General features: G+C 47.7%; 1 protein-coding gene across 1 annotated transcript; it reads right to left on the bottom strand.

Moving 5' to 3' along the window:
* Positions 1-6,262: 6,262 nt before the first annotated feature.
* Positions 6,263-16,058, bottom strand: LOC130475588 (tubulin alpha-4 chain-like). Its single transcript, XM_056847405.1, has 5 exons — positions 16,053-16,058; positions 13,653-13,872; positions 11,813-11,961; positions 9,973-10,653; positions 6,263-6,556 (listed from the first exon to the last, which is right to left on the bottom strand). The coding sequence occupies exons 1-5, from the start codon at positions 16,053-16,055 to the stop codon at positions 6,263-6,265; spliced, it is 1,347 nt and encodes a 448-aa protein (XP_056703383.1). The 5' UTR covers positions 16,056-16,058.
* Positions 16,059-18,923: the final 2,865 nt, after the last annotated feature.

Here is an 18,923-nt window from a genome sequence, read left to right as displayed (position 1 = left end):
TTTATATATCTAGAACTGAATCCATTAGGAAAACGGAATTATGTTTATCTCCATTTCTGCACCCAACAAGGGACTTCGCATGTCCCAACCGTCTATCAGCATATCCATTAGACAATGCATCAGAGAAGCCTACCTAGCCAGTGGTCTCCAAGTTCCGAATGGGATCACAGCCCATTAACTACGAAGCCCAGCCACGTTGGCCGCATTTTTCAAACAAGCCTCGACTAAGATCTGTAAAGCAGCTACTTGGTCCAACGTGATTACTTTCATTAGACATTATCGAATCAATACTATGGCATCCACTGAAGCAGCATTCGGCAGAAGTATTTAACAGCACGTGGTGGAAGATGATGAGGACTGATTTCCCACCCGTTATATCGTTGCTCTTGGAGATCCCAAAGATCAAGATGCCCTTCCTTCAGAGCGGGAAAGGTACATTGTTTACTCACTGAGAAGGTCCTTTCCGCTCTGAAGTAGAAGGGCATCTTGCCCACCCAGAGATGGCAACATCATCTTATAAGGGTGGACTGAAGCACACCAAACTGACCTACGGATTCAATTGGCCTAACAATATTGTAGCAATACATATAGATTGGTTCTAAGTTTATCATTCGGTTTATTGTGGTTTGTACTCCTTGTTTGTGAGTACCTTTCTCTGTCTCTTGAGCTTGCTGTAGAATAACTGGAAGGGGAGGTGTTCCTCGCCAGGAGACAGGAATTTGTTAGTTTAGTCCTGCCTACCCCTAGCAAAGGGCGAGAAACACCCAAAGATCAAGATGCCCTTCTACTTCAGAGCGGAAAGGACCTTCTTGGTGAGTAAACAATGTACCTGTCTCCACCCCAAACTCCCACATTTTGCTAGGTCATGCCTGGCTAGGGTTGCCAACCTCTAGGTAGGCCCTGGAAATCTCCCAGAATTATAACTTAGCTCCACACTATGGAGATCAGTTCCCTTGGAGAAAATGGCTGGGTGAAGACTACGGCATTATACTCCTGTGAGATCCCTTCCCAGACCTGACCTTCACTATGCTCTACCCTCAGATCTCCAGGAGCTTTGCCAGTCTGGAGATGGCAACCCCTACTGGCAATCCTACCTGGGACCCACTTTCAACCCTCAGGTGGCAGCATGATGCCCAATAAAATGCAATTGCATCACAGGAAAACACACAGCATCAGAGTGATGTGACCGGAAGGGGAAATTTGGCCAGAATTCACTACCTCACATGTGTCAAGGCCACATGGGCAGCACATGAAAAGCGCAGGGGGAGAGGAAATACAAGCCAGACTCTGGGAGTCGCACTACAGTGGAAAACAACCCATAGCCACGGAGGAATCCTCTCCACCGCTGAATGGCCTCCTTTTGCTGTTCCTTTAAAGGTGTGTTCAGAGAGGCAGCAACAATATATACAGGGGCTCAGAACCCAGAGGGTGGGGCTCAATGACCCACAGGCTGAACGCAACAGCACTAAAACATAGTTTTGGGAAGTGAACAAGTAGGGATGCCAGCCTCCACTGCATCAGAAATTGGTTTAAACATGCCGGGTAGGTACTAGTTCAAAGCCTGGCTTTGCTTGAGAACAAGGGTGAGGTTTCAAAGTCAGAAAGTGGTTCCATGGGAGGAGGCCGAAGTTGGTTCCCAGTTCCCAGTTCGTTCCCTATTCTCATTTCCTAGTTCCTGAACGATGTTGAGGACAATTTAAAAGCTCTGCACCCCAAAATAAGGATTGGACCACCACATATCATACACCCCCAGGTTCAGGGGACTGTGCCCTCCGAGAGGGCGCATGCTGCGTCCTGGTCCAACGTCCGGTTCTTGTGCGAGCTGCTCCCAAGTACTTCAGCCTCCATTCCACAGGTATAGTATTATTGACCTGGGAGACTAACCTTGAAATTCCATGTCAGCCCAGCAAATTACTGACAGCGCCGTCCTAAACAGAGCTATACCCTTCAAAGTCAATTGAGATCAATTGGCTTGCAAAGGTATAACTCTGTTTAGGGTGGCATTCCATCACAGCCCCATCTGTAAAATGAGCATCATATTTCAAGCCTAGTTCCTCTGCTAGGAGAATAAACAAATACAATATTGTACACCCTCTCTCCCCAAACCTAGGAATACATGGGGGAGTGTTGTACATCTCTCAATAGCTAAATATTTAATTTAAAATTTGTATTTAACGTGTTTATATGCCCACCATTCTGCTGAGTCGCTGAGAACCCAAAGCAGATATATTAGGATGAATTTCCTGGGTTTTAGTTTGGGGTAGAAAGGGTCATCCCGGCCACTTTCATGCGTTCGCTATAGCAGGGCTGTTGTCAGAAAAAGAAAAAAAGATCTTGCCAAGGAAGTGGGTACAACATAGCTCGATCTGCTATAATGGCCCGCAGTTATCACAAAAGAGTGGGTGGCTGAGAAACAAGCCCCCACTCCCCCCCCCCGCCGGCCTCTTTCTGCTCCCCGTATTCCCACTTACCATCGTGTTCCGACTGGTTCTCGCTTCCCCTCTCGGTCAGCACTGGGCGAGGAAAGTCCTGTTTTTGTCTCTCTGCCCTCTTCTCCTGGACAGCTTTGAGCTGTTATGCAGGAGGAGAGCTGGGAGCTGGCACCGAGCACCTGCCAGGACCCCTCAGTGTCATAGAGCAGAGGAGGTAAGAGGTCACAATTACCGCGCCAGACACATTCACACCCTGGCCCGCTGACATCACCCGTAGCCCTTGGCATGAATCTGCCTCTGCTGCCAGGCTAAGGCCCATTACGTGGGACACCTATTCTCTCCGAATTAATGGAGAGAGGAAAACGGGTACTTGGATGTTTGGAGGGAGAGAGAGGGCAAACGTGTGTCTATCGGTCACTGATAAAACAGTGAGGGGCATGAAATAGGACAATATTTTACTTAAATTTGGGGGGAGGGGGGCTCCTCCTTCAACGTTAGCACAGCTGTCCAGGCTTTAAAAGGTAGCTTTATCTGATTTGCATTTTAATCCTTTGTGCAAATCGACCTGCGCTGTCAGCTTCGTAGCATTTCAAGATAGAATTCAATCACAAATCATGAAACCTGTCCAAACTTTAGAGACAGCCTTGTTTGTTGTGGCCAATTATGCACGGGAGGTTTTGTCTTGAATTTCCTGCTCTCTGGATGCACATTTTCCCCATCCAAATTCTCAAAACTCAACAATAAGCCCCCATGAAGAGTTTTGAGAATTCGGATGGGGGAAATGTGCATCTAGAGAGCAGCAAATCCAAGGCAAAACCTCCCGAGCACAAATGTGTTTCTGGGTACCAACAGATGCTGTTGGCAGTTCTGAATGGACGTACTGAAAATATTCCATTCATTCTTAAAGGGTTATGGGATTAGTAGTCTGAATGACATTCTTCAGTATTGGTGGTTATTTTCTGTCTACCGAGTGATTACATACTGTTTCCTTCTTAACCCCTCCCTATTACTTATGGCCCCCCTGGAAACCTTTAACCACTGTATTAAATGGGTTCATCCTGTGCCCCTCTGTGGATCATCAAATTCTGGCAATAGGTAATGATTGGGGCTTGCAGGACAATAACACATCCTTTCTGGCTATTTAGGAGCCCTTTCAAGCTATTCAGGCAATTCCTTTACAGCACAGCTTCTTTCAGAAACCCACCTCCTGGCTCATTAGCACCTACTGGACGCTCAGCTGACCCAGTTACCTGATCTGGGCCCTTCATTAACATCTCACACAAAGACAAGGGTTCAAATCTTCCTATGGACACCTTGGATGCTAGCATTTTCCAAAATGGGAATATGGGTTCTAATACTGCTCCAGTCAAACAGCAACCCCTAAATTCACCTTGGGCAACAAGGATCCTGATATTTGGCCCAATCACAAAGTGTGACCAGTGACTTTTGGCCTCAATAGTCAAGATACAGGTAAAAACTGTATAAGAATGGTGACCCAGAATGGGCAACTGTAAATTCAATCTAATCCCCAAGATCGCTCATCCACCAGCAGCACTGTGTGAGCCAGAGACTCCCTTCTCCCATCTGTCTCCTTCTCATGCCGCTTTGAACAATCGCCCTACAGGATCGGACAAAAGACACAACTGTCCACTCTGTTCCTTTGACATGCTGTGGAACAGCTCTTGTTTGTTTTCGTGGGGTGAGCTGGAGAATTTCCTGGTGGGGCTGTACCAAGAGGCCAGGCTGTCATACCCTGTTGCTGTGCAGCTGAGAGCAAGCTAGGATGGGGAGGGGGAGAGACACACATCATAGAATTATAGAATCATAGAGTTGGAAGGGACCACCAGGGTCATCTAGTACAACCCTCTGCACAATGCAGGAAATTCACAACTACCTCCCCCCCACAAACACACCCAGTGACCCCTACTCCATGCCCAGAAGATGGCCAAGATGCCCTCCCTCTCATGAGCTGCCTAAGGTCATAGAATCAGCATTGCTGACAGATGGACATCTAGCCTCTTCTTAAAAACCTCCAGGGAAGGAGAGCCCACCACCTCCTGAGGAAGCCTGTTCCACTGAGGAACCACTCGGTTAGAAAATTCTTCCTAATGTCTAGATGGAAACTCTTTTGATTTAATTTCAACCCGTTGGTTCTGGTCTATTTGTGTTAATCAAAAACAAGTCCCTGAATTGCTCAGACCAGGAAGCAAGGCCAATCCACAAGACTGCAGAGGGGTTAGGGAACATCAGTATCCATCTTGTTTTATCTCACCTTTCCTTCAAGGAGCTTAGGATGGTATACATTGTTCTCCCTTCTCCCACTTTATCCTCACAACAGCCCCGAGAGGTAGGATAAGCTGACAGTGCGCAACTCATCTAAGGTTCATGGGCGAGAGAGGATTTGAATCCAGTTCTCCCTAGCTATAGTCTTGGGTTCTACCCACAATGCCACACTGGCTCTCACCTAGGCTTACCCTTCCCACCCTTGCACTCTATCCCTCGTGCTTGCTTAATGGAGTGGTGGGAGGAAAAGTAGGGGGAGGGTGTCAGCACAGTGTCCACAACACACCAGCTAAACTTCCCCAAATCTTTATGGTCTTTTCCCATTTCTATAGAGATTGGGGGAATTCCTAGAAGAGTTGGTTTTTATATGCCGACCTTCTCTACCACTTAAGAAAGAATCAAACCAGCTCACTATCACCTTCCCTCCCCCTCCCCACAACAGACACCCTGTTAGGTAGGTGGGGCTGAGAAAGCTCTAAGAGAGCTGTGACTAGCCCAAGGTCACCCAGCTGGCTTTATGAGTGGGGAAACCAACTGGGTTCACCAGATTAGCATCCACCGCTCATGTGGAGGAGCGGGGAATCAAACCCAGTTCTCCACATTAGAGTGTACCACTGCAAACCACCGCTCTTAATGCTGGCTCCTAGAGCATCCTGGGTGCCGTGAAGTCACTTCTGGGTGCTCACCTGGTGGTGACATCACAGCTTCAGCAATGCTCCCCTTCCTCAGGCTCTATTCCCCAAACAGGCCTGTTCTGGTAACCCTACTCTCACCTAACTGACTCTGACCTGTTGGGACATGGTAACTGAACGGGCAGAATTGTCTTTGGGCACCCGCCTATACCTTTCCTGGAGTTCGCCAAGTGTTTTTAGGAAGTGGATGGGGCCAGGTAGGACTTTCGCCCAGCAAAGCTTCTGATTCACTATTGGAGATTTGGTAAGCTGTGTAGTTTAAAAAAAAATCCTTTGGCAGCAGCTGCCACCACAGCACAAGGATCTGCACTGTGTTAGTGAAGTTAAGCTGTGGTAATCGTTTTTGTGGCTGACACAGTGCCTGCTGTGGCAGCCGTTTTGTTGCTGCGCCCACCACGCTGTGTCCGAATCCCAAATGTGAACACTGGCTCAAAAAGGTTGGGGCTTCCTCGGGAGGTGGTAAGCTCTCATTCCCTGGAGGTTTTTAAGCAGAGGCTAGATGGCCATCTGTCAGCAATGCTGATTCTATGACCTTAAGCAGTTCATGAGAAGGAGGGCATCTTGGCCATCTTCTGGGCATGGAGTAGGGGTCACTGGGGTGTGTGGGGGGGGGAGGTAGTTGTGAATTTCTTGCATTGTGCAGGGGGTTGGACTAGATGACCCTGGTGGTCCCTTCCAACACTATAATTCTATGACCCCTGGTGAATCCCTACCTAACATACCTCAGGGTGCTTGGGCACAGCCTGCTGGGGGCTTTGGTCACAGATCTGTCTTTCCACAAATGTAAAGTGCAAAATGGAGCGAGAGAGACAGAGAGAGAGACTGCTTGATGCGCAGAGAGGAGCAAACTGTATTTTAAATGTCCTCGCCATCCATTATCGACTCAAACGAGTCAGTGGCCACTTCCTCATAGTCCTTCTCCAACGCCGAAAGGTCTTCTCGAGCCTCTACAAACTCCCCTTCTTCCATGCCTTCGCCAACGTACCAATGCACAAAAGCTCTCTTGGCGAACATGAGGTCAAATTTGTGGTTCAACCTGGCCCAGGCTTCGGCGATGGCCGTGGTGTTGCTGAGCATGCAGACGGCTCGTTGGACCTGTGCCAGGTCTCCTCCAGGGGTGACTGTAGGGGGCTGGTAATTGATGCCAACCTGGTTGGGATGAAAGAAGCAAGCAAATTAATAATAATAATAATATATCCTCTTAAAAGGAGAGCTTTTACAGTGGCCCGGTTACAAGTGTTTCCATCAGAAGTTATTAAAGGTAGACGTGGTAGAATTCCATATGGTCAACTGTTTTGCCCCTGCTCTGCAGACCAGGTAGAAGACCTGGCCATGTGCTCTTTTTCACTGTGCCCTGCCCACCACAATACGACCTAGATTGATTCAGTGCATACCACAGGTGTTGGTCTCAGAAGAAGAGCGAGTAAGATTCTTGCTGGCTGATGTAAACTTACCTATTTTCATTATAGCAATTACAGCAATTAAACTAAGGGAAAGTTTTATTAGGCCTGATACAGGTAACACAGTGGCTTGATGAGGTCCACAATATCCTGGTAAACGATTTTAATTGGGGGGGGAGTCTTTATCTCAATGTGTAGTAGTAGATGTTATTGTGATACTGAACTAATACAGCTGTGGGTTGAATTTTATTTTATTCTATTATATTTTTGGGTGTAGTTGGTTTGTTAACATAATTAACATATAATTAGGAAAGCTGTATTAGATTTAGATGAAGGTGGGGTGAAAATTGGAGGGAGGAACATTAATAATTTGAGATATGCTGATGACACTACATTATTGGCAGAAAATAGTGAAGATTTGAAATGACTACTGCTGAAAGTTAAAAGAGAAAGTGCCAAAGGAGGACTACAGCTGAACATCAAGAAAACAAAAGTAACGAGTACAGGAGAATTATACAACTTTAAGGTTGACAATGAGGAAATTGAAATTGTTCAAGACTTTCTTTTCCTTGGCTCCACCATCAACCAAAAGGGAGACTGCAGCCAAGAAATCAGAAGCAGATTGAGACTGGGAAGGGTAGCCATAAAGGAGCTAAAAAATGTTATGATGTGTAAGGATGTGTCACTGGCCACCAAGACTAGATTAATTCATGCCATCGTATTCCCTATTACTATGTATGGGTGTGAAAGCTGGACAGTGAAGAAAGCTGATAGGAAGAAAATAGATTCCTTTGAAATATGGTGTTGGAAGAGAGTGTTACGGATACCCTGGACTGCCAACAAAACAAATCAGTGGGTTCTAGATCAAATCAAGCCTGAACTGACCCTAGAAGCTAAAATGACTCAACTGAGGCTGTCGTATTTTGGTCACGTCATGAGACGACAAGAGTCACTGGAAAAGACAGTCATGCTAGGAAAAGTTGAGGGCAGCAGGAAAAGAAGAAGACCCAACAAGAGATGGATTGACTCAATAAAGGAAGCCACAGCCTTCAATTTGCAGGATCTGAGCTGGGCTGTCAAGGATAGGACATTTTGGAGGACTTTCATTCATAGGGTCGCCATGAGTCGGAGGCGACTTGACGGCACTCAACACACACACACAGTTGGTTTGTTAAGGTCTGTGACTGCAACATGAATAAATCTGACTCTGATATCCTCTTAAACCACAATGCTTAAATTTACCAGTAGAGAGACAAAAACAAGCCTAGCGCAGTGACCCCCCATGTGGTAATCAGGGGCATCATGGGTTGCCAACCTCCAGGGAAGGCATTCTAGTAAGTACTTGGCAAGGAAGGCTACTAGTAGTACCTCCGATGTAATGGCTTTTGGCATTGTGTGCTTTTGTCTGTAATGCTTATGAAACATTGTTGCTTCACGTAAGAATACACGGAAGAAGCTTGTGTCAATTTCATCTAGTTCAAGCAACTGAAGGGAGCTCGAGGGCTGGAAAGGGAATAAGAAGCCGGACCGACCTTTTCGCGTCTTCAATTGGACACTCGCTTTTGCGCCTTTAACTTTACAACTGTAACTTACCTGAAGAGTCATACCCTATTCAGAGGGATTATACGTTGTTAATCTTACCTGCGTTTTGTTTATTGTTATGGGACTTTAGTCCTTTATATTAAGCTGGATTTTGTACCATTCTGTGCATGCAATTTGCTATCTTTTGTATGTCTTTGCATTTATATCTTTTGTAATAGTACAATTGTTATCCTTACTTAATTGGCCACCGTGCTGCATTTATTTGATTGACGGGCTCACCACGAAACCTCTTTTTCTATAACCTCCAGGTGGTGGCTGGAGATCTGCTATTACAACTGACCTCCGGCCGATAGAAATCAGCTCCCCTGGAGAAAATGGCCACTTTGGAGGGTGGACTCTATGGCAAAGTTCCCCACTGAGGTCCCTGTCCTCCCCAGGCTCCATCACCAAATCTCCAGGAGTTTCCAAACCTGGATCTGGCAACCCTACCCTCCATTCTCCTGCCAGTGGCCAGGAGGAATCTGGCAACCCTAGTATTACCCCTTCCTTTCAAATATTAACTAGGGCACAACTTTTAGCCTTACAGAAATGGACCTTGATCACAAATATTTCAGCCCAAGACAGCAGAGCCTGTCTTGTCTGTTTCTGGTGACTTCAGCCCTTCCTAAATCACACAGCTTGGGGATTTCACCACCATCCCTCAGCCTGGATTTTGCGTCTGGAACAGAAATGCACACCAAAATGCAGATTCAAACCATGATACCACAGGCACGTGACTCCCCCGAAAAGAGTTGGATCCAGATTTAGGTGATTGGCAGGAGCTTCTGCAAGTGGATGGTCTTCGCCTTCACACCTTCCCCCACAACATTTCCCAAAATTATTGGGCTGAGGATAAGAGGGCCCCTTGTAAGCAAAAAAGCACCGTGGTACCAGAGGCTGCAGTGAAGAGGGAAACCAGGCAAAACTGCCTTCCATTGCTCTTGCTCAAAACCAGCAAATCTAGCTCGAGCCCTCCTGCAAGATCAAGGAGAGGTGATTTCACTTGATTCCTCCTCCTCACTGCAGCCTCCAGTGCCAACATGCCTTTTCTTTACCACATAAACAGTGCACAATTTTCAGGGCACACTGAGAGCTGCAGTGAGATGGGGGAAGACACCGAAACCCTGCTTTTGCAACCTCCTTCTGCTTGCGTAAGTCTGGATCCATTCAACATTTGGATCCATAACTGCCAGTTTTATAAAGAAGGCCTCAGATTTAAGAAACTTGCAATAAAAAGATACCGATCCAAGATAAAAGCTAGTGAGAATAACAAGATTGATCACTGATCTAATTGTACCAATGCATACACACACCCATCTAAAAGTTGGATCTGATATAATATTAATGTTTAAGTTGACGAAGTTGGATCCAGCCAGCTTTTTCACCCTCATTCTTGTCCATTTTCTCTTTTTACTGCAGATCCCATTTCATGTTGCTTTTATGTATTTAGGTCCCGCGATCGCCAACATAGCATCAAAGGGGGACAGCTCCTTCTTTTTTCACCAGCAGAAAAGCTGGTTGGATCCAGCCCCTGGACTGCATGTCAACAACCCTGGAAGACAAAAGAAATGTAACCCTCCTCACCTTGAATCCAGTTGGGCACCAGTCGACAAACTGGATGGTCCTCTTCGTCTTGATGGCAGCGATGGCCACGTTGACGTCTTTGGGCACGACATCGCCCCGGTACAGCATGCAGCAGGCCATGTACTTCCCGTGGCGGGGGTCGCATTTCACCATCTGGTTGTTGGGCTCGAAGCAGGAGCTGGTGATCTCCGCCACGGAGAGCTGCTCGTGGTAGGCCCTCTCGGAGGAGATGATGGGCGCGTAGGTCACCAGCGGGAAGTGGATGCGAGGGTAGGGCACCAGGTTGGTCTGGAACTCGGTCAGGTCCACGTTGAGGGCGCCGTCGAAGCGCAGGGAGGCGGTGATGGAGGAGACGATCTGGCTGATGAGACGGTTCAGGTTGGTGTAGGTGGGGCGCTCGATGTCCAGGTTGCGGCGGCAGATGTCGTAGATGGCTTCGTTGTCCACCATGAAGGCGCAGTCGGAGTGCTCCAGGGTGGTGTGGGTGGTCAAGATGGAGTTGTAGGGCTCCACCACTGCGGTGGAGACCTGGGGGGCTGGATAGATGGCAAACTCCAGCTTGGACTTCTTGCCGTAGTCCACGGACAGGCGCTCCATCAGCAAGGAGGTGAAGCCGGAGCCCGTGCCGCCGCCGAAGCTGTGGAAAATCAGGAATCCTTGCAGGCCAGAGCATGTGTCTGCCTGAAAAGAAAACCATAATGAAATGCTAGCTTTCTACATGCAAGGTTTGCCTGTTTGCTTGTCTTTATCTTGGCAGGATAATTCAAGCATAAGGTACTTTCCCTGTGTTTATTTTCTCCCTGTTATTTCTGTAACTTTGGGAGGGGAAAAGGGCGAGAGTCCAGTAGCATCTTAAAGGCTAACAAAATTTCTGGTAGGGTATGAGCTTCTGTGAGTCACAGCTGAGCTCATACTCACGAAAGCTCATACCCTACCAGAATTTTTTTTTAGTCTTTAAGCTCAGCTTAAATTTTGTGAGTCTTTAAGCTCAGCTGTGACTCACAAAAGCTCATAACCTACCAGAGATTCTTGCTCTTTTCTACTGCTACAGATAGACTAACATGGCTACCCATCATGATCTTTAGGAGGGGAGAATTCATGGCTCTTTAGAGTCTTTAGAGTCATTTATCTTCATAATTAATTAAGCTATTTAAACCTGTTTTTATCCCTAACAAGGTCCAAAATCCAGTTACATCATCATTCTCCCCTCCTTTACTGTATTGTCAAAACAACCACCCAGAAGAAGAAGAGTTGGTTTTTTATATGCCGACTTTCTCTACCACTTAAGGAAGAATCAAACCGGCCTACAATCACCTTCCCTTCCCCTCCCCACAACAGACACCCTGTGAGGTAGGTGGGGCTGAGAGAGTGCGACTGGCCCAAGGTCACCCAGCTGGCTTCGTGTGCAGGAGTGGGGAAACAAATCCAGTTCACCAGATTAGCCTCCACCTCTCATGTGAAGGAGTGGGGAATCAAACCCGGTTCTCCAGATCAGAATCCGCTGCTCCAAACCACTGCTCTTAACCACTACACCATGCTGGAATGTCAAGCTGAGAGAGGGTGACTGGCCCAAAGTCACAGAGCGAGCTTTTACGGCAGAGACGATTTAAACTTGAGCCTCGCAGACACTAGTCAAACCACTAACCACTCAACCATGCTAGCTCTGGGAGGCAGATAACGAGAATATTCCCATTTCACAGATGAGGGGGTGAAAGGGAGAGGGTGGACACAGGTTCACAGGACTGGTATAATGTTGTGTACTGATCCAGAAATAGTCGTGTGAACTCTGCCAAAATGCGCTCCCCCACTGCATTATCTGTTGAATGAACTGGGCTCCTACCAGTTTTCGAATGCGATCCAAGGCTATATCGATCTGGTCTTTGCCGATTGTGTAGTGGCCTCGGGCGTAGTTGTTGGCGGCATCCTCTTTGCCAGTGATCAACTGTTCTGGATGGAAAAGCTGCCGGTAAGTCCCGGCCCGGACTTCGTCTGCAAAAGTAAAACAAAGGTAAACTCTGAGACCGTCGGCAAGAAAAAGATGGTCGTGCCTTTGAGTTGCAAACAGTTCTGGAGACCCTACCCACTGGGCTATCGAGGCAAGAGACAACCAGAGGTGGTTTGCCATTGCCTTCCTCTGTATAGCAACTCTTTGGTGGTCTCCCATCCAAGTACTAACCGTGGCTGACCCTCCTTAGTTTCCAAGTTCTAACAAGCTCTGGCTAAGCAGGTCTATTCAAGCTGCTCAAAATAATTAAGTGCCCTCAAGTCACAATCAACTCATGGCAACCCCAAGACCATGGGTTTTGCAAGGCAAGAGGCGAACAGAGGTGGTTTGCCATTGCCTTCCTCTTCACAGCAACCCTGGTATCCCTTGGTGGTCTCCCATCCAAGTACTAACCAGGGCCGACCCTGCTTAGTTTCTGAGATCTGATGAGATCAGGCTAGCCTGGGCTCTCCATACATGACAGCCAGCGTGGTGTAGTGTTTAAGAGTGTCAGTCTGGGATATGGGAGAATCAGGCTCGAATCCCCACTTGTGCCATGGAAACTTACGGGGTGACCACGGGCCAGTAACATTCTCTCAGCCTCCTGCCTCACAGGGTTGTTGTCAGGATAAACTGGAGGAGAGGATAATTATGTAAGCCACCTTGGGTTCCCATTGAGGAGAAAGGTAGGGTATAAATAGGGTGCCAGCTCCAGTTTGGGAAATACCTGGAGATTTTGGGGAGATGGAGCCTGAGGAGGGCGGGTTTTGGGGAGAGGAGGGACCTCAGCAGAGTATAATGTCATAGTCCACCTTCCAAAGCAGCCATTTTCTCCAGGTTAACTGATCTCTGTAGCCTAGAGATCAGTTGTAATAGCGAGAGATCTCCAGCCACCACCTGGAGGTTGGCAATCCTAGGTATAAATTAATTAATAAATAAACATTATAGAGAAAAAGGCATTTCGTTTATAAAAATGGCTGAGCGTCTCAACCTTGGCTCAAATTCAACCCAGTAAAAACCCACCTTGGAAATCAAGGCCCACATTTTGGAATCCGGTCTATGTCTCCCAGATCCTAGTATGAAACTGTACCCGCTACACCACACTGACTATCATGGGGGAGCTGCTGTTGAACAGTAGAGAGCAGCCAGGCCTGGGTGAGTCATACAAGTCAAGTGGTCGTATGAGGAAGAAAGACATTGTCGATGTTACTTCCAGCTAAAACCCAGAAGTGGCGTCACTGACATTCTAGGATTTCAACAGAGATCGGCAGAATCTTAGAGTGTTTCCCCGTTTCCCCCGCGCCGCTGTTCATTCATGCATAGGGTTGCCAATCTCCAGGTACTAGATGGAGATCTCCTGCTATTTAAAACTGATCTCCAACCAATAGAGATCTGTTCCCCTGGAGAAAATGGCCACGTTGGCAATTGGACTCTACGGCATTGACGTCCTTCCCCAAACTCTGCCCTACTCAGGCTCCGCCCCAAAAACCTCCCACCAGTGCCAAAAAGGGGCCTGGCAACCCTATTCAAGCGGCAGCAGGGGCCAAGAGGCAATGGCAGGAGATTGCCTGCTGTAGTGGCAGCTGTAACTGAACCTTTTAACATCGGTGCCTGGCCCCTGCTCCCATGGATGCCATTTTGTGGTGGGCCCACTACCTGCTCTCAGCAAGGTTTGGGACCCCTCTTCTAGACTCACCAACGACAGTTTGCTCCAAATCCACCATGATGGCCCGTGGCACGTGCTTCCCGGTGCCCGTCTCCCTGAAGAACGTGGCAAAGGAGTCGTCGGAGTTAGTGTTGCGAACGTCACCAAAGGTGCCATCTGGCTGAATCCCATGCTCCAGACAGAAGAGTTCCCAGCACGCATTGCCAATTTGAACTCCAGCCTGGCCAACGTGAACAGAGATGCACTCACGCTGGAGGAGCAAAGGACAAGATGGAGTCGGAAGAAACACACACTACTCATCCTTGAACACACAACCCCCAGCAGTTCCATTTGTCTTTGTTAAGGAACAAGGCAGAATCCTGGATTCATCTAAATGTGTCCAGGCAAACTAAGCAATGCCCTGACCTGGATGGCCCAGGCTAGCCTGATCTCGTCAGATCTCAGAAGCTAAGCAGGGTCAGCCCTGGTTAGTATTTGGATGGGAGACCACCAAGGAAGTCCAGGGTTGCTGTGCAGAGGAAGGCACTGGCAAACCACCTCTGTTAGTCTCTTGCCATGAAAACCCCAAAAGGGGTCGCTATAAGTCGGCTGCGACTTGACGGCACTTTACACACACACAAACTAAGCAATAGCTAGAAGCAGTAGTAGTAGTCGGCTGACTGACTCAGGGTTTTAGGTGAACTTTTCGGAAATGGGCCCCATTGCACCATTATAATGTGTGTGGGCCTGGGGGGAGTAGGGTTGCCAACCCCCAGGTAGTAGCTGGAGACCTCCTGCTATTACAACTGATCTCCAGCCGTTAAAGATCAGTTCACCTGGAGAAAATGGCTGCTTTGGTCATTGGAATCTATGGCATTGAAGTCCCTCCCCTTCCCAAACCCGGCCCTCCTCTGGCTCTGCCCCAAATACCTCCCGCCGGTGGCAAAGAGGGATGTGGCAACCCTAGTGGGGGGGAATAGAATGATGTTAATTCCAAGAAGCATCCTACCGTGTGACCCACCCAGAGTAGGGTTGCCATGTGCCTGGTAGGCATGCCAGCTTCCAGGTGGGATAGGGTTGCCAGATCCCTCTTTGCCACCAGCAGGAAGTTTTAGGGGTGGAGCCTCAGGAGGGTGGGGTTTGGGGGAGGGGAGGGACTTCAATGCCATAGAGTCCAATTGCCAAAGCGGCCATTTTCTCCAGGTCGGGTTGCCAGGTCCCTCTTCACCATCAGTGGGAGATTTTGGGAGTGGAGCCTGAGGAGGGCGGGGTTTAAGGAGGGGAGGGACTTAAATGCCATAGAGTCCAATGGCCAAAGCAGCCATTTTCTCCAGGTGAACTGATCTCTATCGGCAGGAGATCAGGTGTAATAGCAGGAGATCTTCTGCTATTACCTGGAGGTTGGAAACCCTACCTCCAGGTGAACTGATCTCTATTGGCTGGAGATCAGTTGTAACAGTAGGAGCTCTCCAGTAAGTACCTGGAGGTTGGCAACCCTAAAGTGGGACCTAGGGATCCCCTTGAATTACAGCTCATCTCCAGATTACAGAGATCCATTTCTCTGGCGAAAAGGGCTGCTTTGGAGGGTGGAGGCATTGTACCCCACTGAGTTCACCCCCAGATTTCCAGAAGTTTCTCAACCTGGAGCTAGCAACCCTACTCCCCCTCCCTTGTCAGTGGCCAGAGAGGATCTTCCAACCATACTGCTTGGAGAAAGAAAAACTGTCCTGTCCCTTTAACAGAGCGTTCCTGGTATTAACCCGGTGATGTGATTTACTTCCATGCCATGAAAAGCTTCAGCTGCCCATTTCTACGTATTAAGGCTTTACTAAACGGACATGACTTTTTTTCTCTAGGTCTCTTAGCAACCCTACCCCAACTTGTGTGTGTGTGTGGGGGGGGGGCGTTTAAATGTCTACAGATATATATCTCTATACCTTCATGTTTTCTGAGCAATCCCAAAACATAATTAGGTGGTGGCTGGAGATCTCCCGTTCTTACCACTGATCTCCAGGCGACGGAGATCAGTTCCCCTGGAGAAAATAGCCGCTGTGGCAATTGGACTCTATGGCATTGAAGTCCCTCCCCAAACCACGCCTTCCTCAGGCTCTGCCCCAAAAATCTCCAGGTATTTCTTAACCCAGGGTTGGCAACCCTAATTGTGGTTGAAACAAAATCTGCAGGTTCCATAAAAGCTTATATGGAAAGCTATTAAATACACCATCACGGCAATAAGGTGGATAGTGCTGGGCAGGAGAAGTGTCTGTCCGGTGTGGCTGCCATCCTACGTTCTATCCATCCTCCAGCCATTCTAGAAGCCCAGGCTGACTTGAGTCTCTTTCCTTTGCCTCCAGACCCAGAGCAGAACAGTTGCTAAAAGCACCTTTCTGTTTCCTTGGTCCTGCTTCCTTATAACCGAGGCCCTTCCTTTGCCGGGAGACTACTTCTTACCATGGTGCCTGCAGTGGGGCTTCCTCCCCCTTTTTTGATCAGCAACAGCAGCTTCGGGTGTTGATGTTCCCACTGCTGCTGCCTTGCTCTCAGCAGTTTGGTGTCAAGGAGCCTCAGCCAGGCATGTTACCCCAGGGGAGTGCCCTGATGCATCACAGTGCAGGGGAGGGCGGAGGTCACAATCGGCCCTGGCAACCTCCGTTTCCCTCCTGCTGCCCATTGGCATCACACATGAAGCTGCCTTATACTGAATTAGACCCTCGGTCCATCAAAGTCAGTACTGTCCACTCTGACCGGCAGCAGCTATCCAAGGTCTCAGTTCGAGGTCTTTCACGTCACCTACTTGCCTAGTCCCTTTAACTGGAGATGCCGGGGATTGAAACTGGGACCTTCTGCATGCCAAGCAGATGCTCTACTACTGAGCCACCTCAAGAGGTGGGGGCTCAGCCAGAGTCACATGTGTACACCCCAAAGATGATGGAATCTTCTTTCATACTTGGATAAGAAGCCAGTGAGGAAACTTTCCTGGACTCTTACGTCACACTGCAAGTCAGGATTGGAATAAATTGACACCCACCCCCCATTAAAACCAAGCAACATCCAGATGCTAACGGATGTGTATTAAGTGCTGTCAAATCGTTTCCGACTCATGGTGACCCTGTGAATCAATGTTCTCCAAAACGTCCTATCATTAACAGCCTTGCTCAGCTCTTGCAAACTGATCGAATCATAGAGTTGGAAGGGACCACCAGGGTCATCTAGCTCAACCCCCTGCACAATGATAGCCATGGCTTCCTTCATGGAGTCGATCCATCTCATCTTGGGTCTTCCCTTTTTACCTGCTGCCCTGACTACAGCTCATATTACAACATTGGAAAGATAAAAGCCCACCTCCGGTAAATCATTGGATTGAGGACCTTAGAGCTCTATCAGTATTTGAATGCATGGCATATAGATGGCAATAGCATATTGACTTATTTTTAGATATTTGGAAATCATTTGTAGAAATGTATGTGTACATCTGCCACCACTGTTATCTTTTTTCCTTTATGTATCTTTACAGTTTAAGTTCTTTCTTTCTTTTTTTGAAGAACTAAAAAAGGAATTAAAAAAAAAACACCAGTAACATCCAGCATACTGAAAAACAGCAACCAAGATGTCTAAGGCTGAACCCTTGCAGGGATGATTCTCTGCCCAAACACACATGGGAGCTTTCAAGCATGCAAGTGCAACTCTTAAGAACATAAGAAAAGCCAAGCTGGATCAGACCAAGGCCCATCAGGTCCAGCAGTGTGTTCACACAGTGGCCAACCAGGTGCCTCTAGGAAGCCCCCAAACAAGACAACTGAAGCAGCACAATCCTGCCTGTGTTCCACAGAACCTAGTATGATAGGCATGCTCCTCTGATCCTGGAGACAACAGGTATGCATCATGACTAGTAGTCATTTTTACTAGTAGCCATGAATATTCTTCTGTACAGCTGCGTAATCCCAGAATACTGGTGACCACTTGGGTAATCCAGAGGTGTGGTACTACAACGAAACAGACACAAGGTACAGAACTCTGTATTTGAAGTTAATAAAACACTTAAATGTACAAAGATCAGTAACAGTGAACTAAAAATTAACACATAATTATCACCCTCTGGCAGCTATTTTGAAGTTCAGCAGGCACTTCCACTCTTTATAACGCTTCCAGAACTGGATTTCTCTTAACTGGATGTCTTTGGGGAAACAGCCACCAACTTTTGACCATTCTATCGGGGAACTACCTTGGCAATACAGTCTCAATAGGACACAATACAGCCACTACCCAGTTACCATACCTGCACCATTTACCTGTCCTCTCCTTGGCTAAGATGCCTTTCCACTAGACAGGACAAGCCATTTTATACAATGGCTCCAAACCATCAGCACTAAATGTCTGAACACAGTCTTCAAAAATAAAATGGTTTTAATGTATGGATTAAATAGAGGGTCACAATAACTATTTTAAAAGGTCTGTTTAAAAACCATGATGTCTTTACAAACCCTTCTCCCCCCAAAAAACAATAGTTCCTCTTATCAAGCTGGTTTTGTTGTTATTCATTTGTGGAGGGCCACCAGAGTTCCCACTTTCCTGGCAATGCTTCTGCTGAGGCAGAAATTGCTTTTGGCAACCGCAATCATCTTCAAAGGGTGGTTAAACACACCCCGCTTTGCTTGCTGTTCACTCAAAGCGAGAGATCAAAAAAACCTGACAGTTCCCAAGCCTGGTTTCCCCGGGGAGCACAATTACTCAGAACTCTTGAAAGGAGAGCGCAAGTTTCATAGCACACCACCATGAGAAGTCACAGTAGCTAAAATAAACCCTCACCACAGTGGGAACCCCATTGTGACAAAAAAGGTAGTTCTGTCAACCAACCCGTCACAATTTCTTCATCCTCACTGGCCTGTGAGGAGCCACCAGGTGGGAACCTGGTGTCTCTTAGAAGGTGTCTCTTAGGAGAAGGGGTTAACCAAATATCGAGCGCTTGAAGAGAAAGCTTAATGCGCCTGATCTTAAACTCATTTGACTCGGGGGGGGGGGGGAACCCCACTGCTCTCAAGAGAACATGCTTATAAGTAGGGTGTTTGAGTACACAGATTTTAGCAGGCCAACGATAAGCTCCTAACTGCATAGACTCCTCAAGAAATGTACAACTTGGAGGGGCGGGGAATCAGTGAAGATCATCTTCAGGCCAGAAGCGTCATCAGATGAGATTCTTAAGGACTTGAAGGAGCTTCCACAATGCTTGCAACCTTCTCTCTCCACACAGCGACAGGGTCAAACTGGCTCTTTTCAACGGTTCTCCAGTGAGCAGAGATTCATTACTGAAGAAAGTGGCACGGT

This window comes from Euleptes europaea, chromosome 3 (assembly GCF_029931775.1).
Source record: "Euleptes europaea isolate rEulEur1 chromosome 3, rEulEur1.hap1, whole genome shotgun sequence".
Lineage (NCBI taxonomy): Eukaryota > Metazoa > Chordata > Lepidosauria > Squamata > Sphaerodactylidae > Euleptes > Euleptes europaea.
The sequence above is the reverse complement of the archived record's forward strand: the minus strand, read 5'-3'. Positions and strand labels throughout refer to the sequence as shown.

Bases quoted from the DNA above. Each gene is read 5' to 3' on its own strand.
- LOC130475588 (XM_056847405.1), bottom strand. The intron at 10,654-11,812 runs GTAGGAGCCCAG...TTTTCTTTTCAG, and splicing joins TGGATCGCATTCGAAAACTG to GCAGACACATGCTCTGGCCT. The intron at 6,557-9,972 runs GTGAGGAGGGTT...CATCCCAACCAG, and splicing joins GGTGCCCAACTGGATTCAAG to GTTGGCATCAATTACCAGCC.